General features: G+C 45.3%; 1 protein-coding gene across 3 annotated transcripts in view; it reads left to right on the top strand.

Annotated features, from left to right (window-relative positions):
- The first annotated feature begins 8282 nt into the window (after window positions 1-8282).
- The window catches only part of LOC129839009 (protein jagged-1b-like), a 29193-nt gene continuing 12186 nt past the window's right edge, over window positions 8283-25289 (top strand). For 2 of the 3 annotated variants that reach the window (XM_055906283.1, XM_055906280.1), the window contains exons 1-9: window positions 8283-8638; window positions 9093-9395; window positions 15363-15420; window positions 17637-17894; window positions 18721-18781; window positions 20034-20164; window positions 20478-20597; window positions 22586-22699; window positions 24041-24154. In XM_055906283.1, the coding sequence (XP_055762258.1) occupies window positions 8567-8638; window positions 9093-9395; window positions 15363-15420; window positions 17637-17894; window positions 18721-18781; window positions 20034-20164; window positions 20478-20597; window positions 22586-22699; window positions 24041-24154 (1231 nt within the window). In that variant the 5' untranslated portion in view covers window positions 8283-8566. The remainder of the gene's footprint in view (window positions 8639-9092; window positions 9396-15362; window positions 15421-17636; window positions 17895-18720; window positions 18782-20033; window positions 20165-20477; window positions 20598-22585; window positions 22700-24040; window positions 24155-25289) is intronic. The other variant, XM_055906285.1, reaches the window with a different exon arrangement.

The raw sequence follows: 25289 nt of genomic DNA, 5'->3' as shown, positions 1-25289 counted from the left end.
GTTGTAATGCAACAAAATAGGAAAAATGTCAAGGGAGATGAATACTTTTGCGAGGCACTGTAAATCTTCCGTGTTACATTGAGCCAGGCAGTTGACACCTCATTGTTATTGAAGTTCTGTGATGCCCTGGCACCATTCTTTAGCTACCCACTACGACTCCTCAAATGAATACGATAAATTTATAGTGAATCAAAAAGGGAAACCCTTTGTCATAAGAATGCTATTTACCGATGGGTACTCGTGCCAAGCAATTTCATTTGACAAAATAAAGAAGCAGCTTATTCTAATTGCATTTCTTTCAAACAGACTCGACGGCTCTCTCTGCATTTGTCAGTAAACAGCGGCATACTAGTAAGCCCTGCCAAAATAGACAGAGCTTGAATGTTTTTTTTCTAAAGGAGGGCTGGCCAGATTAACTTAGAACACACTATTTCAACTGAAACATTTTGGGGTCTCATTTTAGCATTGCAAATACAGAGTAGTATTGTTTTTATAAGGGAAATTAAGCCTGGGTTGCCTAAATTCATTGATAGTAGGCCTTTCTGAAAAACGGCTGAACTAGTATCAGAATTATGTGACCTTTATCAACACATTGTGAGTGGACTGATGTTCAGGGAACATCTGAAAAAGGCCAATGACCCAAAGTCCTGTACACAAACAGGCACCTTTCATCCAGAGACAGGATCAGTTTAACCTGTGCAGGTCCAACAAAGTACCTAATGGTCAATCCAGACGAGCAGCCAGTGTCCCTGTCAGTAAACACATGACTCATGACATGTAATTGAACGCAGATGGGGGATACTCTTAATGCCAATGCTAGCTAAACTAACATAACCCCCTGCAAACATTGGTAGCATTTCAATCATCTAAATATATACTACTATGGTCAATGAAGTATATCAAAAGCTGTTTTACCACTACACACCCTCTGGTCAATACATGACTACTTGAATGACTACTTGAGGAATGCATTTGTTTGACTTGCATGGGATACATAACCTACATACTACAGTACCGACGTCAGACCACATTAAGACTACACAATGATTTCCCAAAGAGGTCAGCCATACAGCCCTCACCCCTGGCTTTCGATGGGACAATCTGTCTGGCTATCCTGAGAAAGTGTGTTGGCTTCGTGAACCAGTAACCGAATGAATCATTGATGAGGTGCAGGCTGGAACATTACATTGGTAGCTGATTAACCCACCTGTGGAGCCGCCGTTTCGCAACCCACAGCCACCTCCCTACGGGAGGGAATGACACTGAGGTTATAGGCAGAGACGCGAAGTGGGAAAGCGTGGGAACTTTTCACACAGTCAAAGGGTTTGACCTTAGTGTAGAGAGAATCAGTCATTTATCTATGCACAGAGCCGGCCGCACTGCTCAGGTCTTCGAACGTAGCACTGTCTCCTCTGGGGGTGGGGACGGAGGGAGGAGAGAGAGGGAGAGTGTGAGAGAGAGGGGGAAAAAAGACAGAGAAAGTGGATGACTGGGCCAAAATACAGAAAGCACTGGGCAGCGGAGATAGACATTTAGAAAGTAATAGACCTGATGTCCAAACTTCAAAAATTTGTGGCAGCCCACCTGACTGCAAATTTATAGAAAATGTCCGCTCTGTTGCTTCAAGGGCAACTGCAATCATAACTAACTAAATCATGAAATTGGCAGGCCTAATGCCTAGTGGAAGAGACAAAAGAGACAGCATTCTTATTCACTGTTCATAAAAACAAGACCAGACACACACAGACATACTAAGCGTCAGCAATTGCGAATTTGTGAACTTTCAAATTCAGTAAGACAACACTCGTTAATCCACCCTAAAGATTGTAAGGAAGGGTGGGATAGAGGGGTGACTAAACAAAGAGGAAGGTGACCAAAAGGCCAGACAGTGGCTGCAAAGAGAGTGAGTCATCATTAGGAGACTTGAGTTATGGGAGTGAGACTTTTAAGCCATGTTCACATTTGCAGTTTGAAGTGACTCAAATCCTATTTGCATATCCGATTCAAATCTGTTATTTTTCCTGTAGTCTGAGCAACCAAAAAGCACATGGAATCTGATGTTTCAAGCTACCTTAGTGGTTTGAAGTCAGATAGAAATCTGATTCCTGGCCATGTGACTTGTGTCTGAACGGTCAAATCTGATTTATTTGCCCTCAAGTGGTTTTTAGACTGACAGCTACTCTGTTGACAGTCTGACAAGAACATGTGGTAGCTAACTAGCTTGTTAATTGTTTACAAACAAATTAGTGGATGTGCTAGAAAGCTAAACCGCTACCTAGCTAGCTAGTTGTGGCTAGCTAAAAAGGACTTGTTTTGAAAGTTGGATCGTCTTATCCTTTGAGGCTTTAAAAGTGTTCTTACCCTATGATTTTGAACATTCAAAGCAACTAGGAAACATCCATGGCAGGTATTGTTTTCACCTTAACTTGCTACATAACTTCTGAGTGATAGGAAGCCACCACCAATCAGCCTACACCACTGCACACACACCTGTCGTTACTATGACAACTAACCTTGTCAGCAAATGACTGCTGTCTGAACACACACACATCCGATTTGGTCACTTGTAACTTGCTGTTTGGACAGTCAGTAGTCCCAAACGGATTTGAAGACAAAACTGATTTGAGCATTAAGACCTGCAGTGTGAACAAGGCTTTAGTCTTTTGCAAAAGAAGAAAACCCATCAATGATATTGTCCATCTAGCGATGTATGGACAATAAGGTATCGTTACACACCACCACCAGGGGGTGGTGTAAGTAAGGAGAATAGTTAAAAATAGACTCTTGGGGGTGCGCTCCCTCTCTTGAGAGTATGTCGCTTGGGGGACATCGATATCTTTGACAATTGTAGAGGTGGCCAACAATGATATTTAAATTGTTATGGGGGAGTTGATTTGCTATGGGGGTGCTTAGCCTCGCTGTAATTCGGACCGTGGGGTAAGGAAGGTGAATAGAGAGCAACAGTAATGCCGTCATTTTGTATGCACTAACCACACCATGGTTCGTTGGACAAAGCCTATGTGGAAATTCATCGAGTTTTTGTAGGACCTTTGGATAAACCCCGAAAATAAGGTCTGTGGTAAACAGTCTTAACAGATCTAATACATTTTGTTCTAGGAGATAATCTTCATCAGCTAACTTCACTTTTTGTGAATTTTGAAGCATTTAAAGCACATAAAAGCTTCATTATTCATAAAGGTCATGTTAACTGACTGATTATCTAGGGGTGGCAGGTAGCCCAGTGGTTAGAGCATTGGGCCAGTAACTGAAAGTTTGCTGGATCAATTCCCCAAGCTGACAAGTAAAACATATGTTGTTCTGCCCATGAGCAAGGCAGTTAACCCACTGTTCCCTGGGTGCTGAAAACATGGATGTCAATTAAGGCAGCCCCCTGCACCACTTTGATTCAGAGGGATTGGGTTAAATGCAGAAGACACATATCAGTTGAAAGCATTCAATTGTACAACTGACAGTTACTCCCTTCATAGAACAAAATATATAAGATCGCCTAAGCCTGTGTTAACCTCAGACCTTATTTTCGGCATTTATACCAAAACCTTATGCTTCCCCATTAATTTTCCCCATAGAAATGGCTGAACGAACCAGAGGTAAGTCATTTACGTTTTTTACGACTACAAACTGGCATGCTCTATACTGGACAACCAGCACATGAAATTAAAACAGCGATACCCAAACATTTCCTGGGTCTGGGATTATCAGTGTGCTGATGTGGGCGGCAAGTAGCCTAGCAGTTAAGAGTGTTGGGCCAGTAACCAAAAGGTCTGGTTAGAATCCCTGAGCCGACTAGGTGAAAAAATCTAGCTATGTACCCGTGAGCAAGTCACTTAACCTTACTTGCTCCTGTAAATCGCTCTGGATTAGAGTGTCAGCTAAATAACATAAATGCAATGTGGGAAGTAGGCCAAACCATTTCTGAAGCTTATTGGTTGATATATTTGGAACTGGCAAACCTTTTTGCACAATCCTGTACAATGTAATGATGAGACACCTTGACTTGGGAAGCATAAATAAGGTAACAAAGGGTTACACAATTTGTTTAACAACTGCTCAGAAGAAGAAGAAAAAAAATCGCTCCTACACCATCCTGCCTCAGTTTCTCTCTCAGCTCGTAAAGCCACACACACTTGATGGAGCCATCTGAAAGCAACCACAACTACCTTCCGCTCCCCCCTGTGCTACACGCTGGCTGCATGCATCTCAATAGTCTGAAGTGGCTTCCTTTCCTCGTCTCCTTTCTTTCATCAGCACTAAGGGGAAATAACTTGAGGGACGGTGAATGAAAGGAACTACGTGAAAGTCACCCTCCATATTGTGGATGAAGTGCAGATGAAGGAGAAGAGATGAGGAGAGCAAGCAACTTTACACTATTGAAATGCATTCATCGTTTTATGTGTGCTGATGAAACAGGCGTTTTCCATTTTTCAGTAGGGACCTCCAGAGGCGTCAGGCCCAATGGGGGCACAGGGGCACGTGCCCCCTCAGATTTGTCACGTTTAAATACAATATATATACAAAAGTATGTGGACACCTCTTCAAATTAGTGGATTTGGCTATTTCAGCTTACAAGTGTATAAAATTGAGCACACAGTCATGCAATCTCTATGGATAAACATTGGCAGTAGAATGGCCTTACTGAAGAGCTCAGTGACTTTCAACGGGACACAGTCATAGGATGACACCATTCCTAAATAGTCAGTTCATCAGCTTTCTACCCTTCTAGAACTACCCCGGTCAACTGTAAGTGCTGTTATTGTGAAGTGGAAACGTCTTGGTGCAACAACGACTCAGCCACAAAATGTTAGGCCACACAAGCTCAGAGAATGGGATTGCAGAGTGCTGAAACGTGTAGCAGGTAAAAATCGTCTGTCCTCGGATGCAACACTCACTACCAAGTTCCAAACTGTCTCTGGAAGCAATGTCAGGGAGCTTTATGAAATGGGTTTCCATAGCTGAGCAGCCACACACAAGCCTAAGATCACCATGCGCAATGCCAAGCGTCGGCTGGAGTGGTGTAAAGCTCGCCGCCTATTTGGTAAAAGACCACGTCCATATTATGGCAAGAACAGCTCAAATAAGCAAAGAGAAACGACAGTACATTATTACTTTAAGAAGGGAAGATCAGTCAATGCGAAATTTTTAAAGAACTTTTAAAGTTTCTTCAAGTGTGGTCACAAAAACCATCAAGCGCTATGATGAAACTGGCTCATGAGGACTGCCAAAGGAAAGGAAGACCCAGAGTTACCTCTGCTGCAGAGGATAAGTTCATTAGAGTTACCAGCCTCAGAAATTGCATCCCAAATAAATGCTTCACAGAGTTGAAGTAACAGACACATCTCAACATCAACAGTTCAGAGGAGACTGCGTGAATCAGGCCATGGTCGAATTGCTGCAAAGAAAGTTCCCACTACTAAAAGGACACCAATAATAATAAGAGACCTGCTTGGGCCAAGAAACACGAGCAATGGACATTAGACCGGTGCAAATCTGTCTGTTGGTCTGATGAGTCTAAATGTAAATGTTTTGGTTCCAACCGCCACGTCTTTGTGAGATGCAGAGTAGGTGAACGGATGATCTCTGCATGTGTAGTTTGAACCGTGAAGCTTGGAGGAGAAGGTGTGATGGTGATTTATTTCGAAATCAAGGCACACTTAACCAGCATGGCTACCACAGAATTCTGCAGCGATCCGCCATCCAATCTGGTTTGTGCTTAGTGGAACTATAATTTGTTTTTCAACAGGACAATGACCCAACACACCTCCAGGCTGTGTAAGCGCTATTTGACCAAGAAGGAGAGGGATGAAGTGCTGCATCAGATGACCTGGCCTCCAGAATCACCCAACCTCAAACCAATTGAGATGGTTTGGGATGAGTTGGACCCGCAAAGTGAAGGAAAAGCAGGCAACAAGTGCTCAGTATTTGTGGGTACACCATCAAGACTGTTGGAAAAGCATTCCAGGTGAAGCTGTTTGAAAGAATGCCAAGTGTGCAAAGCTGTCGTCAAGGCAAAGGGTGGCTACTTTGAAGAATCTCAAATATTCTTTCCTCTGTAATACTACTAGCCACCTGCCAATATTATGAAGTTGGCTTTAGATAGCCCAGATAGGTTCCCAATCTCCCAACCTCATAACTAGCTACCAATGAAGTTAGAGTAGCTAACTTGTCAAACAATCTTAGCTGACATACATGCTGGCAATGTTGGTAGACTTTAGAAAAGCAAGCAATTACTAAATGTATAAGACTCACATTCCTTTCAATCTTTTACCTAGATTTTAGCAGAGAAGCATATTTAGGTTCTAGTCAGGAGGATAAAGACAGCTCAAGAGGTATGCTGAGATATATATTCAGAAAAATAAACATATATTTTTTTACATAGAATTAAGCATCATGACTATGGCTCTAGACGGCAGGAAAAAGGTGTTATAGGTGTTTGAAAAATGCAAAACCATCCTCAAATACTTTGTGGCCCCTCAGATTTTTGGGAGAATGTGAGGTCCCCGTGCATAATCCACCTCAAAAATCTCAGGGAGTCTGCATCAATATGAGACATGGGGCAAAATTCTCTGGTTTGTAAAAGAAGCCTGGGGACAAAAAAAAATCTATGGACATGTCATTCAGTATATTCAGACTTCTGGTTGTAGCACATGCTTGCGTTGGATACAATTTTGTCATCATGCTTTTGTTCGCACATTGACGAGACTGAAGGGGCACTGGAAGGCCGAAAACACCAGATGCAAGTGGGCGCCATATCAGCTTAACCCCTAACCACTGGCTTCTGCTCCAATTACTTCTCTTTCTTCTTAGCCAGGAGCGAAGCAAAGCTTTCATCAGGATCATAGAGCGCATGCTGTCTCCTTTCCCTAAGTGGATTGAGAACAGAGTGAATGGACGAAACGACAACCGGCGCAGAGATTTGATCCCTGCGGGCAGCAGGTAGGCAGCAGCAGCCCACTTGCCTTTTCAGATTTAGCCGAATCATCGCGGCATTTCAGATTTAGCCGAATCATCGAGGCATTTCAGATTTAGCCGAATCATCGCGGCATTTCAGATTTAGCCGAATCATCGAGGCATTTCAGATTTAGCCGAATCTCCGTGGCACGAACAGAGAGGTTCGTCGTTTGGCCACAACCGTCGACTTAATCCATTGAAAACCTTTGGGGGCCTATCTTTGCCTCATTAAACCATCCTTCTCTGTTGTTGTCGTGGGGTGAATGTCACGCAGTTATCCAGGCGACACTTTCCCCGATGCAAAAAGGAGGGGTAATCTCTATTGAAAAAAGGGGGTTGTCTCTATTGAGTTGAGGGGCCATAATCTATTCATGGGGGCTCTTTAAGGGGGAAGAGCCCAGCTGCTCTAATTTGAGAATAAAGACTGTCCCACCTTTGTCTCTATTTCATACGAGAATCAATAACCCCCCTACTACACCCCTCCACCCTCCCATCGCTCTCCAGTGCACTCCCCATTATGTGATTATTTTCATGCTCAAATTTGGAACGTTGGAAAAAGGGCTCTCAGTCACCGCAATAGGTGGACCTGGCCATAAGTCTCCCCTTACCATCACGGGTGCCCTCCTGGTTTTTCAATCATAATTTGTGGCACCACCACAGAAAAACAGCAAATCTCCTTATAGCACACAGCTGTCAGTTTGGGATTTGGCGATATAGCTTGGCTTTCTTTGTCGATGGGGCTCCACAATGGCCGTGTTAGTGGGGTCAACTATAGGGGTATCCGCGACATAATACGATATTAATGTGGATCATATGGATCCCAGCTCACTGAAAATAGGCAATAGATGTATGAGGATGCAGGCATGTTCCTTGTTCCAAGACAATTGTGTTCCAAGACAATTGTGTTGGACATATCCCATGTACTTGTCAACAAGGGGTTTTCACATCATTGCATCATCTTGGTCAGGTTTAGTAGCCCTATTAGAATATATAAATGTTGACCAATAAAATCAGAATAATTAACTATCTTGCTCATTACTAACAGATTGCTTTACACTACACAAGATCAATAGGCCCACTGCACGAGGGTTTCATCTCAATGTATAACTATGAACCAAATGCTAAATACTTTTCTGTGTGCTCTATGGACTTATTTGAAAGTAGCATCCTTGTTTGATGGCACTTGCGCAGTTGATTGTAGAGTAAATACACGACAGACATGCATATTAAACATTGGGTGTGGCTTCGATCTCAGGGCCTCTCCCATTTAGGAATATTAAACAGCGACTCATGTATTGCACCCGCCCCCTCTTCCCCTGAACTTGCTGTAAAGTCTGGGACAGTCATTCGGACACAGACGTCGCTTCCTTAGCTCGTGGGTATTGTTTTATCAGAGGCGATCAGAAATATAGAAAGAAAAAGAACAATAGTCGAAAGGACAAAAGAGTGAGACAAGGGGGCCGGCCATTTTGCAGTGGAAATCTATGCTCTTTTGAAAAGGTGTTCTCCAGTCGTGCATGTTCAAATCGGAGGAGTATATAGAGCCGTAGGTCGGCCGGACTTTTAGTTTCGCAGCAAACGACACTATCAAACAGAAGGCATGATTTTGAGACTGAGTTCAATCTGTGTTGCCTTTTCTATTCATGTCTTCTTGCAATGCATGTGGATTAAGGTACGTGGATATTCAAGCCGACTTCTTACCTTTTGTCCATACAGTAATGCTCTAATTGTACAGTTTAACATGCACATTTTCAAGAACTTGTTGTGGCTTTAGGAGGATGCAGTGGAAAACTTGAGCATGTTTTCATGTCGCCATCAATTTGATATTCCAAAATAAAAACCAGTAACGCGTGCCTCTGTAAATTAACAGTATGGGAATTTCTTTGCAATAGTTTGTTGCAAAGTTAGTGACTACAAATCACACAATTAGCTATTGTCGATATTAGCTTGATAACTTAAACATTAGGTACCTACTTTAGTTTCATAAGATGTGTTGCAGTTAGCTACTTCTACAGTTGGAAACGTTCAAGATTGCATAAATGTTGGTTGACAGTTTGAAATGAAGGTATCAAAAGGCAAGACACATTGAAATAACAAAGTCGTGTCGCTCTTTTTTTCCAAAACAGGTGGCTATGGCATCTGGACACTTCGAATTGCAAATTGTATCGATGCAGAACGTGAATGGCGAACTGCAGACTGGCGTGTGCTGCGATGGATCTCGGAATGCCGCTGATCGCAAATGCACGAGGGACGAGTGTGATACCTATTTTAAAGTGTGTCTAAAGGAGTACCAGTTGAAGGTCTCTTCGGCGGGCCCATGCAGTTTCGGGACGGCTTCTACACCCGTGGTCGGAGGGAATACTTTTTCTTTGCGGAGCATGAGGAGTGACAAGTCGAGGATTGTATTACCTTTCAGCTTCGCTTGGCCGGTGAGTTGATTGCGTAGTTATGTTTATGTAACATGTTCTTCCTCTCGGGCGCGCGAGTTTGTTGAGAAACATTTTGGCTCAGCCAAATCCAATTTAGATTAATGGACAGGAATACGCAACAAAAACGATGGGCAAATAAGTAACTTTTGGAAATGTCAATGTCAGCATGTCATTTGAGGCTAGCAGGCTACACAATGCAAGTGCATGGGCCACGACAAGACAGTAACGCTTTTTGGGGGGGTTACATTATTCTTACAAATACAGTATATTATAGTTCAATCGGATTGGCAGAGAATGTCAAGGTGAGGTCGTCCATAAATTTGCGCTGTCTGAATGCTCATCACTAGTGTTTATGCGCCAGTTCTTGTGAATAGTCCGAAATTCTAAACCAAAATGGGCAATTACAAAGAGGGTTAATCATTTATCAAGAACTGTAGGGCCGCATCATTTGACCAGTGACGCGCTGCCAAACGAGATTCATTCCACACTGTCTTTTCCTAAAGAGCGCAGCCAGTCACCGAGCGTCAAACAATGGCTTCTGCAAGAATAGGCAGTAAAACAGCTGGGTTATCTAGCCACGGCGTTTACACACAATGCGCTCTCAGGAAGCAGAGAATTCACTCAATGAACTCTACGCATTCCTCTGGTTGACCGTTCTCGTGTGTGTGTGTGCACGTTTTTTGTTTTTTTTATCATGCCACATTTTTCATGACTTGAGCCATCCATTTTGACCATGTTTTGAGCTCATTTCTTTCTGTGGCTGTGTGAGATTATACTGTCGTTTTTGAGAATTGAGAGGAAAAAGCTCGAATGAGGTAGGCTAGTTGTACACAGCAATTGTTTTTCAAGGATTAGGCTATAGTTGACCTAAGAACATGACAATTAAAGTGGACTGACAATATTTCAATGCAGATAAGTTGCCCTGGCAGCATCAAAATATGTTTTGGACACAATGATGTGGCCCCCAAATGGTTTTGTAGGCATGCTCCAATATCACTATGAAAAGACCTAGCTAAGAAGCCATTGTCCTATTGCATACCTCCTTTTCCATCCAATTTCTACCTAGCAATTTGGAAACATGTTTAATTACTCAAGCTTGTTCGCCCAGAATTACCACAAAGACAAGCTCAGGGGAAAATGTAATGAAAGATTGAATGGGGAATTGGCATTTTTTTTTCACACTTTAATTTGTTGTCATACAATAACCCCTGTTTTGTATGAATTGTACACTTTTAACTCATCAGCATTCAATGAAGAGGTGCCAGGTCATCAATGGGATGAAGTAATTGGATGTTTGAGGGAGTTGCTAGGTAACGAGGCCTCCCACTGGGAGAAATGGAACTGGGAGCAAGAGAGAGGGAGGAGTGCACCTGCAAGGGGGGCATAGTTGATGGAGCCAGCTTTTTTTCCCTCCAGACCCTTTGCCTACAGTGTTCTCCATGGCTAAACCTAATGGATGAATAATGATGTGTGTTGTAGAAGGGCAGTGTTGGATTTGTATATTATTTTTTGTGGTTTTAAAATTCTAGGTGGATTGCAAAGAGGATATTCCTAGAAATAAGGGGCTTTTGGAAGTATGTCAACATCTTGTTCTGTTTAGTTGGTGGCACAGGGCACTCGTGTGGACACTTTTGAGATTCTTGAATATTCCATGAACTGGACAGTCAGCCAGCATCTATGCCACTACTGTCTAGGGGCAGTCGACATTGCTTAAGTCACAAAGGTCTGGCCGTGTATCCTCGCCCCTGACCTTAACACAGGCAGTATAAAGGCCTCTTGTTCCCCCACCGCCCTTTGTCAACCTGGGCCTGAGCGGTTGCGCTTGACTGGACCCAAGACATTCCATCTTTTAACCCTGCCACCCTATAGTAACTGGCGTGTTAAATGAAGTAGTCACCGTCCCCTTACTTCGAAGAAGCAGGGGCGTATTTATTGGCGCACACTGTAGCAAAACATTTAACAACGGAAAATGCATTGCATCAAAAATGTGTTTCTTATTGGATGACTTTAGATAGGTCCCTCCCCAATTTGGTCAGTTTGCTTCTGTTGGTTCCTATTGAAGAATACACCCCAGACTTGGCTAGACATTTTGGGCTAGGCTAGAGTGGCCCTGGGTCTGTTTTATACGTCCACAACCCCGACCCCAAATTGGCACGGGCGAACCAAAACAACCTCACTATGTGCGTCAGTCTGTTTATTGGGCCCTCGAATGGCAACCTCTTGCCGTGGCCAAAAGTATCGCCAACATCTCAATTGCGGTTGTTGAACTTTCATTCCGCCTCTTTCTTTTTTTTACTCTTGCATGTGACACAGGCCACTGTTCTCCTCTTTCTTTTTAGAGCTTGGAGAGAGGAGCTCTCTACTCTCTCTCTCTCGGCCCCTGGCTCGACGGCCCTAGCCAGACAGAAGCAGTGACAGCTTATGTTAACGGGGGTGCAGGGAGGAGGGGGGGGGGGGGGGGGGCTAAACAATAGCCTTGGCCCGGCCGGGCTGGCAGCAAGGATTATGGGAGATAATGGGAGGCCAGGACGGGAATAATGTGGCTGGGGGGAAGCAACAGGATGCAGCAGTAGACTCGGCAGTGCCGCGGTTCGTTCGGGGCTCCCAGACTAAACCGTTGTGCTGAAGTTGCCATTATTTTGAAGTTCGGCCCCTATTGCCCATCGGTCGCCTTACTCGCGTATTGCCGGTAGGCCTATAATTCCACCACCCGCCAGCCAGCAGTCCCCAGAGCCAAAAGGATAGAGGCCAGTGGGGATAGTTGACTCTGATGGGACATGGACATAGGCCCCCTCACCACCACCCCCCCACCCACGGTCAAACAGCGGGCTAGAGTTCAGCCAGAGTGACAACAGTTTATGCTTGGATTTTTTTTCTGTTCATTTAGTTTTCACTCTCACTTCTCAGTGATTATTCTTAGTCTCACCGCTCTCTGGTTCTATGGATTGGAGAGAGAAAAGACAGGTCTGCCTCTGTTTCCCCCATCTGTTTTTCTGTTTCTCTCCATCCTTCTCTCCATCCTTCTCTCCATCCTTCTCTCCATCCCTCTCTCCCTTACTGTCGTAAAAGCCTCATCTACCGTGGGGGGGTGTATGTGTGGGGGGTGTGTTCAGGAGAGGCAGGGGGGAATGCGTAATAAAGAGGGAGAGATGAAAAGGCGGATGAACAGAGAGAGGTCCGAGAGTACAGAACTGATAAGCACACAGTGACTTATGAGGCGAGGGTAATCAGAACAGCCTGCTTGTGTCTTCTCCGTATTTCATCTGTGCACATTCAGCACAACACGTCCAGATAGAAGTTTAGTTTGAGTGTTTATGTCAACCAGGACATTTTGACCCAACATGTATATGGGATATTTTAGGTTTCAGAAGCATTGAAAGCTAGTAAATGTCAAAACACTGTGGTCTGGTTTCCTAGACACCGATTTAAGACTAGTCCTGGACCACAAAAACGATTTCAATGGAGAATTTCTGTTGAATGCTTTTTAGTCCAAGACTAGTCTTAACCTGTGTGTGACACTGGCCCCATATCAGTTGACCTTTGATAAACGGTGTCTGGTGGTGAATAAAGCATGATTTTTTAATTATTTTTTTATCCACCAATGTGGTTTCATTCAATGTGGGGCAACTATGATTTTATCCTTTCTTCCCCCAAAAAGAATAGCCTCATCAGTTTCCCTTTATAGGTAGAGACCAGTCAGGCCACCATTGCGTGAGCCCTACTCCTACCGCTCTGCAAAACACAGGCACTTACTCAACCTGCCGACTCCCTCCCTGGACGTGCCCAGGCTTGTCTGCTTGTTTCACTTGCTTTTGAACTATTTTCCCACACTTATCTCAGCCTAGTGAAAGCGCTGGGCCCTGCCTCTGTCCTCAACCAAAACTGGGTACAGAGAAGTTAGGCACCATTCCAAAAATACTCAATCAAATTGCAGCAAGAATGGAGTGATGTAGGGGAGAAAGTGGGACAATGTTTGGAGAGGCACCACTAGTCTGGGGAAAGAAGGGATGGTGTGCTTTGTTTTTTTTTTTTTACCTGGCTGCTATTTACCGTTTTGGTAAACGTTACTTTGGCACCATCGAAAGGTGGCATGTACTAACCGAATGGGTTTGGGAGGTGGAAATGGTTTGAAATTCTTTTTCTTTGCTATTTGTGAGGAAAGGACAGATTTGAGTGGAGTTGTTTTTTTATTTAAGGATAGTTTTTTTATTTAAGGACAGTGCTTTTAAATTATGAAGCTAGATTATGAAGCTAGCCAAGTGAAATTCCCAAGCTTTGGATAGTAAAAGAAACTCGAGTTGACTTGGCTACCACTGTTTTAGCTCGTCTCCATTTCAATGGTTATGATCCTGAGTCATGATATGCAAAATGGCTGCACACACAGTTGGGGCTGCTGTGTGGTTTTCCCCAAATCTTGCTATCATCTGGATTTCCTGTGAGTGATAGCCAGTAATTAGACTGACATCCATATAAGATGGCGATCAGGGATCCAGTGGAACAATGTAGCTAGCTGCAGCCGCGGCTAGGCTGTGCATGGCTACGTGTGCCAGCGAACCAGCGTCGTGTTTGTTTAAATGGGACAAAGTGGCAAGGCCGTAAGCCCCACACAAGAGGCCGGGCATGCCTCCAAGGGAGAGAGAGGGAAAGGACGAGCGAGCGCTGTCTACCCCGACCGCCCCAACCCCCTCCCATCACCCTGTTTCAACCACCACTCTTTCCTCCCCCATCATATTTTTGGAGCTTCATTGACAAGTGCTACAAGGAGTGCTCGTGTGAATGTTGGCAAGTGAGTGTCGTGAGTGGAGAGAGGCCCATGCACTCTGACCGGAGCCAAGTATGGGCAGGCACACTTGCGTTCAGGCACGCACACACACTTATTTGCGCGCGCGCGCGCACACACACAAATCAATATATTTTTGCACCCAGATGAAAACTCATGATACTGTACACAACAGTCTCAAATGAATGAAGGCACGCATACACACACTCTGGCACACACAATCCTCCCTCGGCCCAGCCCTCCACGGCTCTCCGCTGTCCGTTATCCGATACCGGTGAGAGCGATGGGGGCCTTAAGAGAGACAAAGAGTTTCAAAGAGGTGCCGAAATAATGGACCCCCCCCCCCCCCCGTCTCCACGATGTGCATACACACACTGAAATTGCCTTTTTACGCACACACACACACACAGCCGAGATCTCCATTCTATTCTAACTATTACAGCGCCCTCAAGTCACTCCACACAACTACTCACGGTGCACTGGAAGGGGAAAAATAAAGGAAAGGAACCCAGGATGTTTTTAAACAATGCCAGCGGTTTGCGCTCTTTATCGCCACCCTTGGATTCTCTATCCCTATCCCGGGGAGGGGGTAGGAAAGCGGTGGGTTAGTTTTGGGGTGGGTTGCTGTAGGGGAGAGTGGCTTAGCCCGACCGGATCAGAGGGCTGCTGGCGCCTCGGGGGGGGGGGGGGGGGGGGGGGGGTAGCCGCGCTCTCTCTAATCTGCAACATATGGAGAAAGGCCAATGGACAGACTGAGTTAAACGCCACCATACCCACTCACTTGCGGCTCTCGTGTGTGTGTGTGCGTTCACGAATGGGAAGGAGTTTGTCTGTATTTACACTGTTCCCTGTGACTGTGTGCCTATAAAAAAAATTTTTGTATTGATAAAGGTACACACTGTGTTAACGTTATACCAGATCTAAGAACAGTTATTACCTCATAAGAACAGTTATTACCTCAAATGGGACTATCTCTCCCCCAACTGTTTATATTTCTGCTAATATGCTATGTCCATTCAAACAGCAGGCTAAATAAGAAGTAGCCTACAGCCAACCCTGTTAGCAGGAACTATGCAGAAAGGAATCTAAAAGTAAACTTGTATCAGCCAGTGGTGAAGGAGTTAACGCAGCTGTGACTTGTTTGACCTGACACCTCTCTCTATCTTATCAATCTTATCTCTCTCCAGAGGTCCTATACATTGATCGTGGAGGCCTTGGACTTCAACAACGCCTCTTCTACGGGCAGTGAGTATTATCCCCCCACCATTATGTTACATCTCTCACTCTCTCTGCTCCATTTGGTTTCGAATTACAAAAGCAACACGACCCCGTGACCTGGAAGTGGTGGTCCCAGGACAAAATAAGGAACCTGTAATGCGGTTACTTGCGTGTGTGTAAAGGGGCAGATGTGTGTGTTGGGCGGGGGGCTTAATATATTGGTAAGGGACATTTATGGGGTAGGGAAATTATACTTGTGCTTATAAAAATGTTTTTAAAGGCTTTATGACTGATGGCAGGTGCACCCCCCCCCTCATTTGAAAAGCCATTGGTTGGCATTACTGACCAACATTGGGCCGAACTATCAGGCATAACTATCAAGCATGAGTCATTCCCTCTGTCTCTCGAACTCCCTTACTATCGAAATGGCTCTCAATTGTAATGGTACGCAATAGTCTCATTCAGAAAACAGTGACGGTAGTATAGACTGGTAAGGGAGTGAGTGAGGAGGAGATGGAGGGAGATCACACTACAGATTTAAGCGCTGTTTGTTTTCAGCCCGACCGTTAGGCAGTCAGTGGGAGTTATGGCTGTGTTGCATTTGGCATTCCTCAGGGAACCATTATAGTTCCCGTGTTAATTCGGCCCCAGGGTACGCTGACCCCTGTCCAGGTGTGCTTTGGCCCAGAAGGAGGGGAGGGTAGTTGTTTCACCACAGCCAAGTCTACATCGAGCATGAAACTAAGCATCGCATTCGGGCCAATAAAGGCCAAATGCGAAAAGGTTAGTGTGAGGTTGAAGACTTTATTTTTCGAAAGCCCTCCCACCGACAAGCACACACAACAAGACAGCTAGATCAATGAAAACGTCTGCCAAGGAAGAGGGCCAAACGAGGACAGGCCAAATATTGACCGTCTCACTCAGCGTCAACAAGCTACGTGCCCTGGGCACGGGGCCAGTTAGCCCTCCAATAAGCAGACTCATTAAAAGCCTATCACAGTAGTGATGTTAATGCTAGCCAAATACACTGCTACGGCTAACCTTAGTCTAGAGTTGGTGTCTCTAAATTGTGCTTACGTAAGCTTAAATTACAAGTTACCGAGGTAACTATCATGTCGTTGCCGACTTGACTCATTGCCCCGAGCAGTATTCACCACGAAACTGAGAGGTTTAAATGTTTGATCAAATCTCCAGGATGGTCCAGTACGGTTTTCTTGAGGTTGGCTATATTTAAAAAATATTCTACGTTAGCTCTATTTCTCACACCGTCAACCGTCTAGGAATTTCCTGTTTGATATGGTGGGTCACAGTTGGCTTCCAGGTCGTTGTTTTTTTAATATATATATTTGGTTTGAGGACCCTGGGTTAATTTTGTCCATTATTTTGCCAAACCACAACCCCCTCGCCGTCAAACTATTCCGGGCCTCAGGTAGTGAGAGGGTGTCACCTCACCCCGACCACACTTTGCACTCCACCGGCGAAATACCACATTGGAGCTCAGGATTCTAGAACGGCCTGGAATATTACTACTACGGCCCGCCACTACAACTAACACTGCCGTAACGAAGCAGCTTTCCCTCCAAGAAAAGAGGAGTAAACAAACCCCGACGCTTACGTTTCTGTTCGTTTTCGTGCCCCCTTGTCAAAGCTCGCAGAGGCTGAACGGAATTTAAGTGGGCAGACTATTTTGGACATTTTATTTAAAAAATTATATTAAAAAATTGCGTTGGTTTGCGTTACTGCCTTTCTGTATTTCTAGAACACCAGAGGATTTCTTCATGGAAAATAGGATTAGGAGGCAGCGACTGCCCTAACACAGTGTGACATGGCTGCGCTGGTATGGGTAGGGATGGCGTCCTCTCTCCCTCGCGCGGTGACCCCGGTGAGGTCGAGTTTGTTTGGGTGCAAGGGTAGCAGAGGGTGGCGACGTGGGCAGGGACAGAAGGGTGCATCACTTCTTATGTCTGTTGGCAGCAGTAGATTTGGATGGCAATTCATGTTTGGGCATTTACCCACTGATATTTGGAGACCCTGTACTAGGAAAGACTGAGAAATGTCCCAGAGCAAGACGCTTGGTCTTGCTGAATGGGCATCCTCATGTGTTTACTTCTGTGTATATATTGTGTCTGTCTGTATGACTGCGTTTATGTCTTTGCCTCCCCCTCACCCTTATGCCCATGTGTTTCCTACCAGTCCCTCTGACTCCTCTCTCTCTCTCTCCCTAATCCATTTCCCTCCATCAGGTGGGGGAGGCGAGATGATCGAGAAGGCCGTTCAGTCGGGCATGATCAACCCCAGCCGCCAGTGGCAGAGCCTGAAGCACAACGGGCCGGTGGGCCAGTTCGAGTATCAGATCCGGGTGAGCTGCGATGAGCATTACTACGGTTTCGGCTGCAACAAGTTCTGCCGTCCGCGCGACGACTTTTTTGGCCACTACAACTGCGACCACAACGGCAACAAGACCTGCCTCGAAGGGTGGTCCGGACTGGAATGCAGCACTGGTAAGAGTGGGGTTTAACCAAAGTAGTTGTCTGTCATTTTACAGGAACATGAAGCCAAACGCTAAGGTCATTTTTTTTTTTCCCCCCACGAGGTCATACAGTTGAACAAAGCTCAAAAGGCATTGATAAGTGACATTCATCAAGAATCAATTGGAATATATAATTTAAATGATCAAAATGTTCTATAAATAACTGGGCCTTTTTAAGGGCAAGTTGTGCTTTAGTGCCTTTCTGTTAGCATGCCATCATTAAGGCAAGGAAGGGAAGTCCAAAACTAGCTAAAGTGACAATGGACTGCAATTGTGTTGAGGTGAATCTGACCAGAGAGAGAATGAACACTAGACTAAATGATATCATTTAGGGGTGGGGTCAAGCTGGCTTCTTCACCCATTGACACCAGGGCATATTGTCTTAACGCAGCAGATTTTGGCCACGGCCGGCCCGGCAGGCTTGTACAAATAGTTAGCGTTGCCGTTTGGAATTTGGGCTGTTTGCAACGCACCAGCGCACCCCGTAGGCCCTAGTATCCTCGCGGGGAGCGTTGGCAGAGCTCTGGGATAAGTCTTGGATTTTGTAGGATTACTGCCCCGGTTGGAGCTTAGGACATTCCCACGAGTTTGGAGATGAGATAGGGGAGGGGGGGCTGTCTGACATCATCATGCTGACTCTGTGTTTTCTCTCTCTCTCTCGTCACTCTTACTTTTTCCCCCCCTGTGAATTTCTTGCTGACTCTCACTGTCACCCCACTTGGACTTTCTCTCTCTCTTTCTCCTTTACTCCTTTACTTTCTCCTTTACTTCTCCCTCATTTTCTTTCTCTCTCTCAGCTATTTGCAGGCAAGGCTGCAGCACTGAACATGGTTCCTGTAAATTGCCCGGCGATTGCAAGTAAGCACCTATTTTTTTTAAACATTTTTTTCAGCAAACCTAAGTTAGTAAAACGCTCACTGGAAAGTGCCAGACTTGTTGTCACAGCAACATGCTTGTACCACATGGAAATAACACCATTATTATTGGGGGGAATTCCCAACAACATGCGTTCTGCACACTTTGGATTGGCACCGGACTCAATGGAGAAGTAATTTTTGGCAGTGTCTTCGTTAGATAACACTATACGTTCTACACGATGCTATATGTGGCAATCAGTCACAACCCTTGATCGTGATGTGTTCATTAGGCACCAAACAGAAGAAAACAGACTAAAGCAGGAAGTGACTGTTTTAAAAAGTTTTACATTGCGTGCCCTAATAAACACAACCCAATGAATCCCCCTCCCATTATCCAGAGCTGTGAAGGGCCCGAACCTTTGCGTGTTTTGGGAAGGGAGTGTATGTGGGGTGGTTGGAGATTATCGCGACCCCTCTCGACCCCCTTTGCGCACGTCTGCCGGGGGCCCCCCAGAGTGGTGAGAGCTTAATGGCGGCGGTGGAATCTGGTCTCGAAGACCTCTGTCAAATTCAAAGGATTTTTTTTTCTCTTTCTTTCACCTGTCTGTTTCCCCGCTCCCACCCTCTTTCACCTTTCTTCAGCCGCCACGCTTTGATGTCGCGTGAGCCTTTTTAGTCTCGCAGCCAAGAAACGATCGCAAGCGGCACTAGGAGACATTAGCATGTTGTGGAGATTCTGGAGAAGCTTCTAGGGCTTTAACTGAACTTGAACACACGTCTGATTCTTCAGGAAGGCTGGAGTGAAATGGGTAATTTCGAGGGTTTCACATGTCCTCCATTTTTGCTAGATTTAGCAGCTCTTATTCAAGCCTTTCAGAAGGCTTGAATTAGGTAGGAGGTATATATTGGGTAGCTGGGATAATTATCCATTGCCTCAAGCAAGGGTGGGCTGGGCATGGATACCAGGGATGAATTTTAAGGAGTGGGGGTGTGTGTGTATATTTGATTCGCTCTGTTATGACTCATTGAGAAGCTTACCCCTGCTAGTTCACTGTCCAGACAATAATTTTTACTTACTCAAGGAGCAGCCTTAGCCCTGCCCAACCCATTCCTGTGTGTGTTAAAAGATTGTGATACATTGTCTGTGTTTTTAAGCGGGATAGTGTTGAGAACTGAATATATGTATTTTTTTGTTAAGATCGGTCGTCCCGGTCATTGAGTACTTATCGAGTGTGTGCGCGTGTGTCCTGCAGGTGTCTGTACGGCTGGCAGGGCGAGTACTGTGACAAGTGCATCCCTCACCCGGGCTGTGTGCACGGAACCTGCGTGGAACCGTGGCAGTGCCTCTGTGACACAAACTTTGGCGGCCAGCTCTGCGACAAAGGTAAGCATACACGTGCAAGAATAGCAAACGCACACCAGAGAGGTATACTACAAAGCGTGATCATTGAGTTGGCCAGCTAACTTTGTAAACAACCAGAAATAGGCCTACTAATTTTCTGGTTCATTAAGAAAGCTAAACTAATGTTTTTGGTTGTTTCAATCACAACATGCCAATTTCTAGCTTATTTGGGCAAGTTAGTAAGTTAACTCATTGATCCTGCTTTGTAGTATACCCCCCCTGGTTTGTAGATATGCAGCTGATAACTGGTGCTCTCACCAACGCACACTCACACTTTTCCCTCACTGTCTTCCAGACCTGAACACTTGTGGTACGCTCCAGCCCTGTCTGAACATGGGGACCTGCAGCAACACTGGACCTGACAAGTACCACTGTGCCTGTCCTGACGGCTACTCTGGTGTCAACTGCGAAAAAGGTGAGTTGCATGACACACACACATGCGTGTACTTGCGTATACACAAACACACACACACACACACACACACGTGTGTGTAAGTCTCTTGGAGTGTCTAGGGTCTGGTTCCACTGAATGTTTCATCCTTATGAGAGTGAAATTGGAGTAGAAAACAAGATGGGATAAGAATAACTTTATTGTCCCTTTATTGTCCCAAAGCGCAGCTGATCTACTACGCTGGAGATTTAAAAAATAAATAAAAATAATAATAATAATAATACATTTAAAAAAAATCTGTTTCTCTGCTGTCTCACACTGTCTTTTTTGTTTTGTGGTGAAGACTGAGAGAAAAAGGTATTTGTTTTCCCAAGACCAGTCGGTGAGATCCGAGTCACGGGGTGGGAAGTCGAGGGGGTTATAGTTCAGGGTTGGGGGGGGGGGTCAGTCCCGTGCTTAACCCCATCCAGGGAGGTTCCGTTCGTAGGGCGGTCTCCCGCGTCACTCCGGCCAGGAGGTGACGACCTCATTAAGGCGTCGTCAAGGGGAACGGGAGGAGACCCTGTAACGGAGCTAACCTTTCTATGAGGGTGGATTGTATTCTACCTTCAACAAATCTAACCGTTACCTCACATCTTCAAGTTGTTTAAATGTGTCAGTTTGAATCAAGGTTGGTTTCTATAAAGTTTGAGTTTTGATCATAGGAATGAGTTGTATATGTAATTATTTTGATGGCCCTTGTTTTGTATGGGGGTCAATGGAGACATGACTCAGCTAATTGAGGAGGAAGCTCCCTGTAGGCGTTGGCAGTCAAACACGCCCGCTCTGTGTTTGTCTGGGACAGTTGCCACCTCTGTAGCGAGTGTTTGAAAACTATCGCCGGTCATCTTGAGAGCGAGGGAGGGAGGGAGTGGAGAAAGGAGGGAGAGAACGAGGGAAAGAAGAGGGGGATTCCAGCTTCCAACCAAGCCTGAATTCTCCTTTTCTTTTTCTCTCCCAGCCAGACCCAACAACATTAAAACCCCCCTTCTGTGCTCCTCTCCCTCCCTCTATCCCCCTCTCTTCCTCCCCTGCCCCTAGCCCGCTGACACCAATCAACAGTCTTCTCCCTCTCGCCTCCCCCCGTGGGGGTAGTCCCAAATGGCACCCTATTCAGTGCACTGCTTTTGACCAGGGCCAATAGGGCTCTGGTCAAACGTAGTGCATTGTATAGTGAATAGGGTGCCATTTGTGATGCGGGTTGGTCTGCCTGCCAAAGAATGCAGAGCACTAATTGATTTGAGCGGAGGAATCCGTCGTGACTTGTGAGTTTGCTATTCTCTTCCCTCCTGTCTTCTCTCGTCCTCCCGCGGAGGGATGGACAATGATTTGCGTTCGGGTGGAAGTCATGGCGCGTCGCTCTGCGGGTCAGCGTGCCATGACAGACGATTTCCTGCTAGCTGGCTAGAGTTAATGCTAAGACTATAGGGCTAGGGCCCTGGGGGGCGAGTGAAGTGGGAGAGGGGATGTTTTTTTTTCTAACAACGTAGGCCTAGTGGGGGAATGGACCCTGTCTTTCTGTCTCTCGCTTTCTCTGTATTTTATTCTTTGTCTGGTTGTCTTTTTCTCAGTGAGGAAATGTAATTCTTTCTCGTGTTCTGTTTATTTCTCTTGCACTCAGCACTCTCCTTTATCTTTCCGTATCTCTCCCTCCCTTGTCTGTCTCACTCTCTCGCTCCTCGTCTTGCGGTGTGGTCCAGAGCTGGTTAGTGAGAGGTCAAAGGGGCTTTCCACTCCACTGGTTGTAGCCTAGCTGGGCCAGAGAGCCGCTGGGAACCGACAGCAGCGAGGGGAAAACCCACCCCACCCTCCTGCAGTGTGAGAACTGAGTTTAGGAGTTTAACTCTCTCTCTCCCTCTCTCTCCTCTACCTGCTCCATCTACCTTTCTCTGTTCTTTACCTTTCCCCTCTCCCTTTTACCCACTATCTCTCTCTCTGTCTCGTTCTGTTTCGCTCTGTCTCTCGGTCCATAGCAGAGCATGCTTGTCTGTCGGAGCCCTGTTTTAACGGAGGGAGATGTGTGGAGACCAGTCAGGGCTTCGAGTGCCAGTGTGCCCCTGGCTGGAGTGGCCCCTACTGCAGCATCAGTAAGTAATACATTATAGTATGTAATACCTGAGGTTTAGGTGATTTTTATTTCAATATTATACTCAGTGGGTTTACCCTTGTACATTCACTGGCCTCTAGCACTAGAAAAGCCTGGCCTCGTTGGATCCACCCTTCGTACCAATTTTGGACGTCAAAATTCTAACAGTCAAATAAATGTAATATATGCTATCAGAACAGTAATCATTGGGTTGCTGTTTATGAAGGTCTTAGGTAACATAAAAAAAATATTTAATAAACAACAGAATTTCAAGTGTAAAATCTATTTTATTTGTAGAGTGCCTTTTGTTAAAACTATGAAACAAAAAGCATGTGCATTAGAACACCGTACCGCTTCTTTTTATAACGAGAAGACAAAACAAAATAGCCAAACCAACAAGACACGCGGTCAATTAAAGAAAATATCAGTTGCATAAACATCAGTATTAGTGCCATTTCTGCTTGATAAGTAGTGAAAATCAGCACAAAAGCAATAATGGCATTATAATGAATGTGTTGATTTTACAACGGCAGTCAAAAATTGTCCATTGTCAGTTATTGAACACATTATTTGTGGCCTCGCTCGTGCTCACAGTATGGTTCTCATCTTCACGTAATGGCATCAGTTGGATCTTATTTAGGTGTTATCCCTTGTTCTAACAGTCATCACAAATTTCCGTCGCTTGCTTGCACCACTTGGCACAAACAAGTCGCTTGCAGCTGAAACGGGTTTCGTGGGTTTTGTTGCGAGCGCATCTGCCCACCTGGCAGTTTCTCCTTGGCTTGTGCAATTCCTCTAGTGGAATCTTTGCTGCTGCCTTGACCCTCATGTCTCTCACGTAGCCCGTGTGCTAGACTCATGATGAAGTCTCTCCTGCTCATGGGGTTCATGCACTGCTTAAACAACACGTGCGTGTTGATGGCAGCCAAGTCAAGCATGTTGTGTGTGACAGGCCACAGTGACAGGCCACAGTGACAGGCCAGCGGCAAGTTCCTCCTTTCACTGTGTACAGCTGTGCCATTTGATCCCAAGAATCCACAACAACCTATGGAATAGAATAAAGTCAAAATAATATGACATACCCTCCTAAAACTGGTTATAACTCCAGTTCTGTTTGTGATTATTAATAGGGGTTAAGATTCTAACAACCACAGTGTGTTATATAGACTTTATTTTGGAAAAGTCAATGACGGCGGGAACATAAAAATCCAAAAAGTTAATTATTTTGGGTGATCAAGACACCATCAGCCTTTCAAGCGCTAGAGACCTAGCCATAGTCATGGACTTCTGATTAGTCATTCCACGTGTAGTCGTAACACACTTGTTTCCTCCCTCCCTCCAGATGTGGACGAGTGTTTCCCCAACCCCTGTGGCCACGGGGGCACCTGCAAGGACCAGGTCAACGGCTTCAAGTGCACCTGTCCCGCCCAGTGGAGCGGCAAGACCTGCCTCATTGGTCAGTCAGTCCTCTATCCCGTAACACCCTGCTCCACCTCTATCATACGGTCACCCTATCATACAACCACTGAGCTCTCATTCATCCTCTAAAAATAATATATATATACCTCTATCACACAAAACCCTGCACCTGCTCTATTAACAACCACCTAGTTCGCTGTCATCCTCTATCCAAAAAAAAAAAAGTATACCTCCTATATCCCACAAAACCCAACTCCTATTGTATCCCTTTTGACACAGAAACGACTGAGTACTCGTAAATCCTACAAACCTTTACCTTCTATCTCACAACAGCCTAGTCCTCTATCCCACTACCACTTATATATCCTATAACCTACTACCATAGAGAGAGTATTGATCTCTATACCCACTACGGAGTTGGTAGATTATATACTGATACAGGGTCAAATATCTCCTCTCTCTAATGGTTAAAGTTAGTTTCCTAGATCTGTGGTTGAAGGCAACTTCTAACCACCTTACTACAATTTAGAGGATGTCCTTAGCGCACAGATCTAGAACCAGCTTACACTCTCCAAATCTGAACCTTATCCATTAGGGGGTGAAATCTCAAAACTGACCTTTAGAAAAGCTTCTCAGTGCAAATTCCTCTTCATCATACCACCCTTGACTTTTGATGGAGCTCTAGTGTGAAGATTTGGAAGCGGGCATGCCAGGATGGGGAAAAGTTCCTTTGGCATTCCATTCCATGGCTGCTTTTGGGAATCCTCAGGGCAGGGATAAAGTGGGGTTTCCTAAGCCGGGGATCATCCTTTGAGGAATGGCAGTGTGTTTTTAAAGGGCTTAGAATGAGGAGCGAGAGGATGGGTGCCACTAACTCTATTCACTTCTGCCTTAATTCTCTAACTACCCCCCCCCCCCCACTCCTTCTCACCCTTGTCTTCTCTTACGCCTCCTCTCCCTCTTCCTCACCCCTTCTTAGTGTGAGGAGCAAGAAGATGGGTGCCAGTAACTCTTCACTGCTGCCTTGATCCACTACCCTTCACCCCCCGGCATATTTGTGTTTGTCCCCAATTGCCTTTTGCCATGGGGACAGGCTCCGATGCGGTTTGAATGCAAACCACAGCAGACCACCAGAAAAGACCATAGAAATATAATTTCTAGAATAGGCATCC

Source organism: Salvelinus fontinalis, chromosome 3 (assembly GCF_029448725.1).
Source record: "Salvelinus fontinalis isolate EN_2023a chromosome 3, ASM2944872v1, whole genome shotgun sequence".
Lineage (NCBI taxonomy): Eukaryota > Metazoa > Chordata > Actinopteri > Salmoniformes > Salmonidae > Salvelinus > Salvelinus fontinalis.
Note: the sequence above shows the minus strand (reverse complement) of the source record. Positions and strands in the feature narration are given on the sequence as shown.